This window comes from Oncorhynchus mykiss, chromosome 16, assembly GCF_013265735.2.
Source record: "Oncorhynchus mykiss isolate Arlee chromosome 16, USDA_OmykA_1.1, whole genome shotgun sequence".
NCBI lineage: Eukaryota > Metazoa > Chordata > Actinopteri > Salmoniformes > Salmonidae > Oncorhynchus > Oncorhynchus mykiss.
Window position 1 is genome coordinate 12,857,538 of NC_048580.1, and position 12,127 is coordinate 12,869,664.

General features: G+C 43.9%; 1 protein-coding gene across 5 annotated transcripts in view; it reads left to right on the forward strand.

Annotated features, from left to right (window-relative positions):
- The window catches only part of LOC110492834 (protocadherin-15-like), a 303,676-nt gene that overhangs the window by 146,605 nt on the left and 144,944 nt on the right, over positions 1–12,127 (forward strand). For all 5 annotated transcript variants that reach the window (XM_036946202.1, XM_036946206.1, XM_036946204.1 and 2 more), the window contains one exon: positions 1,447–1,559. In XM_036946202.1, coding sequence (XP_036802097.1) covers positions 1,447–1,559 — 113 coding nt within the window. The remainder of the gene's footprint in view (positions 1–1,446; positions 1,560–12,127) is intronic.

The window sequence follows — 12,127 nt, forward strand, 5'->3', positions numbered from 1 at the left end:
TGAAAGACCTGCTCCAGAGCGCTCAGGACCTCAGACTGGGGTGAAGGTTCACCTTCCAACAGGACAACGACCCCGAGCACACAGCCAAGACAATGCAGGAATGGCTTCGGGACAAGTCTCTGAATGTCCTTGAGTGGCCCAGCCAGAGCCCGGACTTGAACCTGATCGAACATCTTTGGAGAGACCTGAAAATAGCTGTGTAGCGCCATACCCCAAAAGAGTTGTCTGTATTCGCTGCCAAAGGTGCTTCAACAAAGTACTGACTAAAGGGTCTGAAAATACTTATGTAAATGTGATACTTATGTTTTCTTTTTTATAAATTTGCTAAAATGTCTAAAACCTGTTTACTTTTTGTTTTTATGTAGTATTGTGTATAGATTGAGGGCAAAAAAACAATTTAATACATTTTAGAATAAGGCAATAACGTAAAAAAAAATCAAGGGTTCAAGGGTTCTGAATACTTTCCAAATGCACTGCTATATACAGTCACCACTGTACCACGCATTGCAGAGGGAATAGCTACAGTATCTCCCGGGCCTTCAGAGGGGATAGGTAGCTCCCGGGCCTTCAGAGGGGATAGCTAGCTCCCGGGCCTTCAGAGGGGATAGCTAGCTCGCAGACCTTCAGAGGGGATAGCTAGCTCCCAGGCCATCAGAGGGGATAGCTAGCTCGCAGAACTGCCGAGGGGATAGCTAGCTCCCAGGCCATCAGAGGAGATAGCTAGCTCCCAGGCCATCAGAGGAGATAGCTAGCTCCCAGGCCTTCAGAGGGGATAGCTAGCTTGCGGACCTGCAGAGGGGATAGCTAGCTCCCAGGCCTGGCCATGCAGAGGGGTGGTAGTTGTGGGGACTCAGCTCAGGCAGCAATAGCCAAAAGGCTGGTGGTGGGAAGGGAGGGAGGATGCACTGGAGAGATGAGTGGGAGGCGGGGTAGGATGAGATGCATTTCTGCCAGCGGCGAAGGGGAGTGGAGGGCCACCTGTGGTGAGCTGAGATGAGCAACGCAGGGCTATTGCAGGGCTGGAGCAGGCAGCAGCACAGCTGTAGTCCCTGCAGGGAATCATGCTGATGTGGAATGCTCCCCTCCTCGCTCCCCTGCTCTCTGGGAGGCCAATAAAGAGATGTCTGGGCGAGAGAGAGAGAGAGAGACCTGTCGGTCAGAGACAGCGATGGATCCGTCTGTCTGGAAGCAGTTCAAACCCTTCAATCCCTCCGCCTTCTTTACCCCGATCATTTGAAAGCAACCTGGTATTCTCTGACATACACTGACAATAAGCTTTTAATACTTTTCATTATAATTACAGTCATGTATACGTGTAATGACAGGTGCAGTAAAATGTATTAAAAGTAACGATATATAGAAGACTTACAGTATTTTCCTAAAGACTCCATCTTCTCCCCTGACTTTCAGAGTGACGGTTGCTTATTTCCCTGTCTCCCGTCTTAGGCAAGCCTGAGACGTACGTCGACTTCTTCTCCCTGAACAGAACCACCGCCGAGCTGCAGCTCCTCAAACCACTCATCAGGGACCTGTACAATAGATTTGACTTGATAATCAAGGTAATCAGAATAAAGCTCTGTAGCCCAGGATGCTCTCTTCATGACAGGATCATGGTCTTTTATTCTTATTAAGAGGGGAATGATCCGGTAAATCACACCTGGAAAGAGGCAGAGGCTGGGGATGCACTGGCTGTAGGTGTAGGTGTAGGTGTAGGTGTGTGTGTGTGTGTGTGTGTGTGTGTGTGTGTGTGTGTGTGTGTGTGTGTTAAACCCCATCAGGATGAGTCAGGTATCTCACACACCATCGCCCAGGAGGCTTGTTGCTTTAAACTCCAGAGGGCGATGATCCGTTAAGTCTCTGCACGCTACAAGGATCCTCCCACTCAGAGGGGAATATGAACATGAGCTTCTGGAGATAGAGCTCCTTTATCAGGCCAGGGGAAACTCCTGTACTACAGAGGGCTCAAAGTCAGGAGCAAAGAGCCCAGTGCTGTGTGTTATATTACATTTTTTTGTGATTGCTTAGGCATCAACTTTGAAACTATAGGCATTTTTTTTGCAAAACTCTACACACCAACCACAAAACCTTACTCCAAACCAGCACAACATTATACATCTCTTGCAAAAGCAAACAATTCTTGCAAAACTATTCAAACTCTTTTTTTTTTTTTTCATGTGGTTTTGCGTCTACAGTACACACAAACCATCATTTGAATGAGCACACGAAGCACCAACTAGGCACTGATGGTATAAATGAAAAACACTTGTGGCCTTTTCTTTTTCTGTTTGCAGGGAAAAGCAGTTTGCAATAAAGTTTTGTCATACATGTATTAAACACACATACAGTCGTGGCCAAAAGTTTTGAGAATGACACAAATATTAATTTCCACCAAGTTTGCTGCTTCAGTGTCTTTAGATATTTTTGTTAGATGTTACTATGGAATACTTCAGTATAATTACAAGCATTTCAGAAGTGTCAAAGGCTTTTATTGACAATTACATGAAGTTGATGCAGACTAAATATTTGCAGTGTTGACCCTTCTTTTTCAAGACCTCTGCAATCCGCCCTGGCATGCTGTCAATTAACTTCTGGGCCACATCCTGACCGATGGAAGCCCATTCTTGCATAATCAATGCTTGGAGTTTGTCAGAATTTGCGGCTTTTTGTTTGTCCACCTGCATCTTGAGGATTGACCACAAGTTCTCAATGGGATTAAGGTCTGGGGAGTTTCCTGGCCATTGACCCAAAATATCAATGTTTGTTCCCCAAGCCACTTAGTTATCACTTTTGCCTTATGGCAAGGTGCTCCATCATGCTGGAAAAGGCATTGTTCGTCACCAAACTGTACCTGGATGGTTGGGAGAAGTTGCTCTCGGGAGGATGTGTTTGGTACCATTCTTTATTCACAGCTGTGTTCTTAGGCAATATTGTGAGTGAGCCCACTCCCTTGGCTGAGAAGCAACCCCACACATGAATGGTCTCAGGATGCTTTACAGTTGGTATGACACAGGACTGATGGTAGCGCTCACCTTGTCTTCTCCGGACAAGCTTTTTTCCGGATGCCCCAAACAATCGGAAAGGGGATTCATCAGAGAAAATGACTTTACCCCAGTCCTCAGCAGTCCAATCCCTGTATGTTTTGCAGAATATCAGTCTATCCCTGATGTTTTTCCTGGAGAGAAGTGGCTTCTTTGCTGCCCTTCTTGACACCAGGCCATCCATCCTCTCCTTGAAGTTCTTGATGATCCGATAAATGGTTGATCTAGGTGCAATCTTACTGGTAGCAATATCCTTGCCTGTGAAGCCCTTTTTGTGCAAAGCAATGATGACTGCACGTGTTTCCTTGCAGGTAACCATGGTTGACCGAGGAAGAACAATGATTCCAAGCACCACCCTCCTTTTGAAGCTTCCAGTCTGTTATTTGAACTCAATCAGCATTACCGAGTGATCTCTAGCCTTGTCCTCGTCAACACTCACACCTGTGTTAACGAGAGAATCACTGACATGATGTCAGCTGGTCCTTTTGTGGCAGGGCTGAAATGCAGTGGAAATGTTTTTTGGGGGATTCAGTTCATTTGCATGGCAAAGAGGGACTTTGCAATTAATTGCAATTCATCTGATCACTCTTCATAATAATCTGGAGTATATGCAAAATGCCATCATACAAACTGAGGCAGCAGCCCTTGTGAAAATTCATATTTGTGTCATTCTCTAAACCTTTGGCCACGACTGTACACACAGGTATGCAAATGTGCAAAGGTTTCCGAACATAACACACTATCAATACAAATGAGGGGAAAATGTTCTAACACTCCTCAAACAACCAAAGCGCAGTAGAAGAAAACTAAAACATTTATTCTAGAAAAAAAAGAACATAAACAAATGTGGCTCCATCTCACCTTCTTTGTGGGTCTGGTCATAAGACTTCATCCACATCACATGTTGTCTTCAGCTGGGCAGCATGGAAAGTATCGTCTGGAGTGCCGTATTCAGACCTGGCATGACCCCTGATCCATGTCTCCACAAGCCTCCTCTATTGCCTGTAGAAGGGGTATGTGTCGGTGGGGCTGGTGATCATACACCTTCCAACCACATGCAGAGAAGAATTCTCCAATAACATTCAAGAACGGAGAGTATGGGGGAGATTGAGTGAGATGAAAAGTGGGTGACCTGTGAACCAATTGCGGACCACAGCAGCCCGGTGGAAACTAACATTGTCCCAGATGATAACGTACCTGGGCTGCTCTGGCCCCTGGTCATTAGGGATTAGTCTGTTATGGAGGGTGTCAAGAAATGTGATCATGTGTGCAGTGTTGTATGGGCCTAGGATTGCATGATGGTGAAGGACGCCTTTTTGACTAATAGCCGCACACATTGTATTGTTGCCACTGATGATATTTCTGCCGCAGCCCCTTGTTTTTGCAAGGTTGAAACCTGCCTCGTCCACATGCATTAGCTCATGATACACTGCATCTGCTTCTAGCTCCATGACTCTCTGAAAGAGTCAAGACAAGACAATGTAGCACAGTACGAAAAGACAGGGATCAGTCAATATGATGTAGCACCATACACTTCCAGATCCAGTACCAATGATAGTATAGCTTACCTGCACATATTCATATCTCACTTGTTTTACACGGTCTGTTACTTTCGAAAGGGACTCTGTACAGCTGCTTCATCCTAAATCTATTGTGTTTCAGTAGACGAGACAGTGCAGAGAGACTCACTCTGTTTCAGTAGACGAGACAGTGCAGAGAGACTCACTCTGATTCAGTAGACGAGACAGTGCAGAGAGACTCACTCTGTTGACGTTTTGGAATATGGTGTTATCTCATTATGTGGTCCTGCAGTTCTCGGAGTCTGATGCAGTTATTTGCAATGACCATATTTACAATGTGGGTCTCCTGCTCTGGGGTGAACAGTCGACCTCCTCCACCAGATAGTTGTTTTTGCAGTTCTGTAAAAGCATTTGAATGGTTTTAGTGATAGATCCTTCTCATTATGTAAGTACAGTACATATTACTGTACCAGTAAGACTACAGCCCGGTTCTCATTTCGAAATATCCAGATGATACCTGTAACAGTTTAGCGGCTCAGATTTGGTTGAACTCGTTGCCCAGCCTCCCTCATGCTCATCCCATGATTGACAACATGGTCAACCACAGTCGCTCTGATTTCATCAGTTATTGTGTTCCTGATTCCCTGTGCACCAACAGCCAGTATAGAAAAGGGTTCTCCAGCTGTCCCCATAAGAATCCCTTTTGGTTCCAGATAGAACCTTTTGGATTTCAGGTACAACCATCTGCAGAAAGGGTTCTACTTGAAACCAAAAGGGTTCTTCCTGGAACCCAACAAGGGTTCTTCAAATGGTTCTCCTATGGGGACAGCCGAAGTACCCATTTAGGTTCTTGATAACACCTTTATATCTAAGACCAGCAATGTGCTTGAGTGATGTTCTCCTTCAGGAGTCAGAGTGCCCTCCTCCTCTCTCTTTCCCCTTCAGCTTTCGTCTTTCCATTCCTCCCTTCTCCCTCCCTCCATCCTTCCCTCTCCCTCCATCCCTCTAGTCTGAGAGTGGGAGAGATCAGCACAGCAGTAAACCCATTTACCAGTCTGCCCTGTCCTCTGTCAGTTATAGAGTTCTAATCCTTTGCCTCTTTTTTTACAAGGCAAAAAAACCAAAACGATTATCTTTCCATAAGCATCTGTTGGTGTTGGAAAGTTTATTCGAGGCTTCATTGAGTTGGAACTTGCCAGGCTGCGAATAAAGCAGATACTGCCCTGCGGCTGCGTTTAAATATAGACACACAGTATGAATAAATCAGATACTGCCCTGTGGCTGCGTTTAAATATAGACACACCGTATGAATAAAGCAGATACTGCCCTGTGGCTGCGTTTAAATATAGACACACAGTATTAATAAAGCAGATACTGCCCTCCGGCTGCGTTTAAATATAGACACACAGTATGAATAAATCAGATACTGCCCTGTGGCTGCGTTTAAATATAGACACAGAGTATGAATAAAGCAGATACTGCCCTGCGGCTGCGTTAAATATAGACACACAGTATGAATGAAGCAGATACTGCCCTGCGGCTGCGTTAAATATAGACACACAGTATGAATGAAGCAGATACTGCCCTGCGGCTGCGTTTAAATATAGACACAGAGTATGAATAAAGCAGATACTGCCCTGCGGCTGCGTTTAAATATAGACACACAGTATGAATAAAGCAGATACTGCCCTGTGGCTGCGTTTAAATATAGACACACAGTATGAATAAAGCAGATACTGCCCTGTGGCTGCGTTTAAATATAGACACACAGTATGAATAAATCAGATACTGCCCTGTGGCTGCGTTTAAATATAGACACACAGTATGAATAAAGCAGATACTGCCCTGTGGCTGCGTTTAAATATAGACACACAGTATGAATAAAGCAGATACTGCCCTGTGGCTGCGTTTAAATATAGACACACAGTATGAATAAATCAGATACTGCCCTGTGGCTGCGTTTAAATATATACGCACAGTATGAATAAAGCAGATACTGCCCTGTGGCTGCGTTTAAATATAGACACACAGTATTAATAAAGCAGATACTGCCCTCCGGCTGCGTTTAAATATAGACGCACAGTCTGAAAAAATCAGATACTGCCCTGCGGCTGCGTTAAATATAGACACACAGTCTGAAAAAATCAGATACTGCCCTGTGGCTGCGTTTAAATATAGACGCACAGTCTGAAAAAATCAGATACTGCCCTGCGGCTGCGTTTAAATATAGACGCACAGTATGAATAAAGCAGATACTGCCCTGCGGCTGCGTTAAATATAGACACACAGTATGAATAAAGCAGATACTGCCCTGCGTCTGCGTTTAAATATAGACACACCGTATGAATAAAGCAGATACTGCCCTGCGGCTGCGTTAAATATAGACACACAGTATGAATAAAGCAGATACTGCCCTGCGGCTGCGTTAAATATAGACGCACAGTATGAATAAAGCAGATACTGCCCTGCGGCTGCGTTAAATATAGACACACAGTATGAATAAAGCAGATACTGCCCTGCGTCTGAATAAAGCAGATACTGCCCTGCGGCTGCGTTAAATATAAATGCACAGTATGAATGAAGCAGATACTGCCCTGCGGCTGCGTTTAAATATAGACGCACAGTATGAATAAAGCAGATACTGCCCTGCGGCTGCGTTTAAATATAGACACACAGTATGAATAAAGCAGATACTGCCCTGCGGCTGCGTTAAATATAGACACACAGTATGAATAAAGCAGATACTGCCCTGCGTCTGAATAAAGCAGATACTGCCCTGCGGCTGCGTTAAATATAAATGCACAGTATGAATGAAGCAGATACTGCCCTGCGGCTGCGTTTAAATATAGACGCACAGTATGAATAAAGCAGATACTGCCCTGCGGCTGCGTTTAAATATAGACACACAGTATGAATAAAGCAGATACTGCCCTGCGGCTGCGTTTAAATATAGATGCACAGTATGAATAAAGCAGATACTGCCCTGCGGCTGCGTTTAAATATAGACGCACAGTATGAATAAAGCAGATACTGCCCTGTGGCTGCGTTTAAATATAGACGCACCGTATGAATAAAGCAGATACTGCCCTGCGGCTGCGTTTAAATATAGACGCACAGTATGAATAAAGCAGATACTGCCCTGCGGCTGCGTTAAATATAGACACACAGTATGAATAAAGCAGATACTGCCCTGCGGCTGCGTTAAATATAGACACACAGTATGAATAAATCAGATACTGCCCTGCGGCTGCGTTAAATATAGACACACAGTATGAATAAATCAGATACTGCCCTGCGGCTGCGTTAAATATAGACACACAGTATGAATAAAGCAGATACTGCCCTGCGGCTGCGTTAAATATAGACACACAGTATGAATAAAGCAGATACTGCCCTGCGGCTGCGTTAAATATAGACGCACCGTATGAATAAAGCAGATACTGCCCTGCGGCTGCGTTTAAATATAGATGCACCGTATGAATAAAGCAGATACTGCCCTGCGGCTGCGTTAAATATAGACGCAGAGTATGAATAAATCAGATACTGCCCTGCGGCTGCGTTAAATATAGACACACAGTATGAATAAAGCAGATACTGCCCTGCGGCTGCGTTAAATATAGACGCACCGTATGAATAAAGCAGATACTGCCCTGCGGCTGCGTTAAATATAAATGCACAGTATGAATGAAGCAGATACTGCCCTGCGGCTGCGTTAAATATAGATGCACAGTATGAATAAAGCAGATACTGCCCTGCGGCTGCGTTAAATATAAATGCACAGTATGAATGAAGCAGATACTGCCCTGCGGCTGCGTTTAAATATAGACGCAGAGTATGAATAAATCAGATACTGCCCTGCGGCTGCGTTAAATATAGACACACAGTATGAATAAAGCAGATACTGCCCTGCGTCTGAATGAAGCAGATACTGCCCTGCGGCTGCGTTAAATATAAATGCACAGTATGAATGAAGCAGATACTGCCCTGCGGCTGCGTTTAAATATAGACGCAGAGTATGAATAAAGCAGATACTGCCCTGCGGCTGCGTTAAATATAGACACACAGTATGAATAAATCAGATACTGCCCTGCGGCTGCGTTTAAATATAGACACACAGTATGAATAAAGCAGATACTGCCCTGCGGCTGCGTTAAATATATACGCACAGTATGAATAAAGCAGATACTGCCCTGTGGCTGCGTTTAAATATAGACACAGAGTATGAATAAAGCAGATACTGCCCTGCGGCTGCGTTTAAATATAGACACACAGTATGAATAAATCAGATACTGCCCTGCGGCTGCGTTTAAATATAGATGCACAGTATGAATAAAGCAGATACTGCCCTGCGGCTGCGTTAAATATAGACACACAGTATGAATAAAGCAGATACTGCCCTGCGGCTGCGTTAAATATAAATGCACAGTATGAATGAAGCAGATACTGCCCTGCGGCTGCGTTAAATATAGACACACAGTATGAATAAAGCAGATACTGCCCTGCGGCTGCGTTAAATATAAATGCACAGTATGAATGAAGCAGATACTGCCCTGCGGCTGCGTTTAAATATAGACGCACAGTATGAATAAAGCAGATACTGCCCTGCGGCTGCGTTTAAATATAGACACACAGTATGAATAAAGCAGATACTGCCCTGCGGCTGCGTTTAAATATAGACACACAGTATGAATAAAGCAGATACTGCCCTGCGGCTGCGTTAAATATAGACACACAGTATGAATAAAGCAGATACTGCCCTGCGGCTGCGTTAAATATAGACGCACCGTATGAATAAAGCAGATACTGCCCTGCGGCTGCGTTTAAATATAGACACACAGTATGAATAAAGCAGATACTGCCCTGCGGCTGCGTTAAATATAGACGCACCGTATGAATAAAGCAGATACTGCCCTGCGGCTGCGTTTAAATATAGATGCACCGTATGAATAAAGCAGATACTGCCCTGCGGCTGCGTTTAAATATAGACACACCGTATGAATAAAGCAGATACTGCCCTGCGGCTGCGTTAAATATAGACGCACCGTATGAATAAAGCAGATACTGCCCTGCGTCTGAATAAAGCAGATACTGCCCTGCGGCTGCGTTAAATATAAATGCACAGTATGAATGAAGCAGATACTGCCCTGCGGCTGCGTTAAATATAGATGCACAGTATGAATAAAGCAGATACTGCCCTGCGGCTGCGTTAAATATAAATGCACAGTATGAATGAAGCAGATACTGCCCTGCGGCTGCGTTTAAATATAGACACACAGTATGAATAAAGCAGATACTGCCCTGCGGCTGCGTTTAAATATAGACGCAGAGTATGAATAAATCAGATACTGCCCTGCGGCTGCGTTAAATATAGACACACAGTATGAATAAATCAGATACTGCCCTGCGGCTGCGTTAAATATAGACACACAGTATGAATAAAGCAGATACTGCCCTGCGTCTGAATGAAGCAGATACTGCCCTGCGGCTGCGTTAAATATAGACACACAGTATGAATAAATCAGATACTGCCCTGCGGCTGCGTTAAATATAGACGCAGAGTATGAATAAATCAGATACTGCCCTGCGGCTGCGTTTAAATATAGACGCAGAGTATGAATAAATCAGATACTGCCCTGCGGCTGCGTTTAAATATAGACGCACAGTATGAATAAAGCAGATACTGCCCTGTGGCTGCGTTTAAATATAGACGCAGAGTATGAATAAAGCAGATACTGCCCTGCGGCTGCGTTTAAATATAGACGCAGAGTATGAATAAAGCAGATACTGCCCTGCGGCTGCGTTTAAATATAGACGCACAGTATGAATAAAGCAGATACTGCCCTGCGGCTGCGTTAAATATAAATGCACAGTATGAATAAAGCAGATACTGCCCTGCGGCTGCGTTAAATATAGACACACAGTATGAATAAAGCAGATACTGCCCTGCGGCTGCGTTAAATATAGACGCAGAGTATGAATAAATCAGATACTGCCCTGCGGCTGCGTTTAAATATAGACGCACCGTATGAATAAAGCAGATACTGCCCTGTGGCTGAATAAAGCAGATACTGCCCTGTGGCAGCGTTAAATATAGACGCACAGTATGAATAAAGCAGATACTGCCCTGTGGCTGCGTTTAAATATAGACGCACCGTATGAATAAAGCAGATACTGCCCTGTGGCTGATTAAATCAGATACTGCCCTGCGGCTGCGTTAAATATAGACGCACCGTATGATTAAAGCAGATACTGCCCTGTGGCTGAATAAAGCAGATACTGCCCTGTGGCAGCGTTAAATATAGATGCACAGTATGAATAAAGCAGATACTGCCCTGTGGCAGCGTTAAATATAGACGCACAGTATGAATAAAGCAGATACTGCCCTGTGGCTGAATAAAGCAGATACTGCCCTGTGGCTGCGTTAAATATAGACGCACAGTAAGAATAAAGCAGATACTTCCCTGTGGCTGAATAAAGCAGATACTGCTTTATATAGACACACAGTATGACAGAGAAGCATCTGAGAGGAATAGACTCAGAATGGGGGGGAGGGTGCAGCTGGGTGTCTGGTGGACAGAGACATATACGTTCCTGATGACTATCATATTTGAACTGGATTTGACTGATACCTTAATGTGATTGACTATCGGAGTGGTTTGAGAGATGTTGATGACATACTTGTTAATCACCCTTAGTTGAGTACATGGAGTCGGTCATCCAATGCTTTCTACCACCAGTGTAATGGAATGGAGCTGCAGAGTATAAGTTTGGTTATGGATCACTTCTAAGATGTAATAGTTTCAGTAACTGCTTGTTTAAATTCTGTTTGTTTAAATTTGGTTCTCATTCTGTTTGATATGATCGCTGCTCGCGGGTGTCAGTTATAGAATCTGATCTTAGTTGGGGGGGGGGGGGGAATCGACTTAATATTCCCCCACCAGGGAGGTGTGAAGTGCTTTTGACACAAGACATTGCTATTCATATATACACAGTTACAAACTGTTCTCGCCAGTAATGGAGACCATGCTGTCACTCACTTAACACTTTGGCTTCCATGTTGAGTTCTCACAAGACATGGCCTCAGAGGCGAGGATGGTGTTTGATGCAGTAACCTTGAGATTTGTATTGAAAATAATATTTAGTATTCCACAGAAACACAAGTGTTTTGGTTGATTGTGCGTGGGGCATATTGTTCAAAACGGACTGCAGAATGATACAGTTGCAGTGCCTCCATAAAGTGGTCACAACAACCCCGGACTTTTTCCGTATTTTGTTGTTTTACAAAGTGGGATTAAAATGGATTTAATTGTCATTGTTAGTCAACGATCTAAATGAAATACCCTGTAATGTCAAAGTAGAAGAAGCATTCTAAAATTTGTAAAAGATTCCTGAGAAATCAAACACTAATATATATTCATCAGATAAGTATCTGAGTCAATACGCGTTAGAATCACCTTTGGCAGTGATTACAACTGTGAGTCTTTCTGGACATTTCTCTAAGAGCTTTCCAAACTTGGATTGTGCAACATTACTCTTTAAGAAAATCCTTCAAATTGGTTGTTGATCATT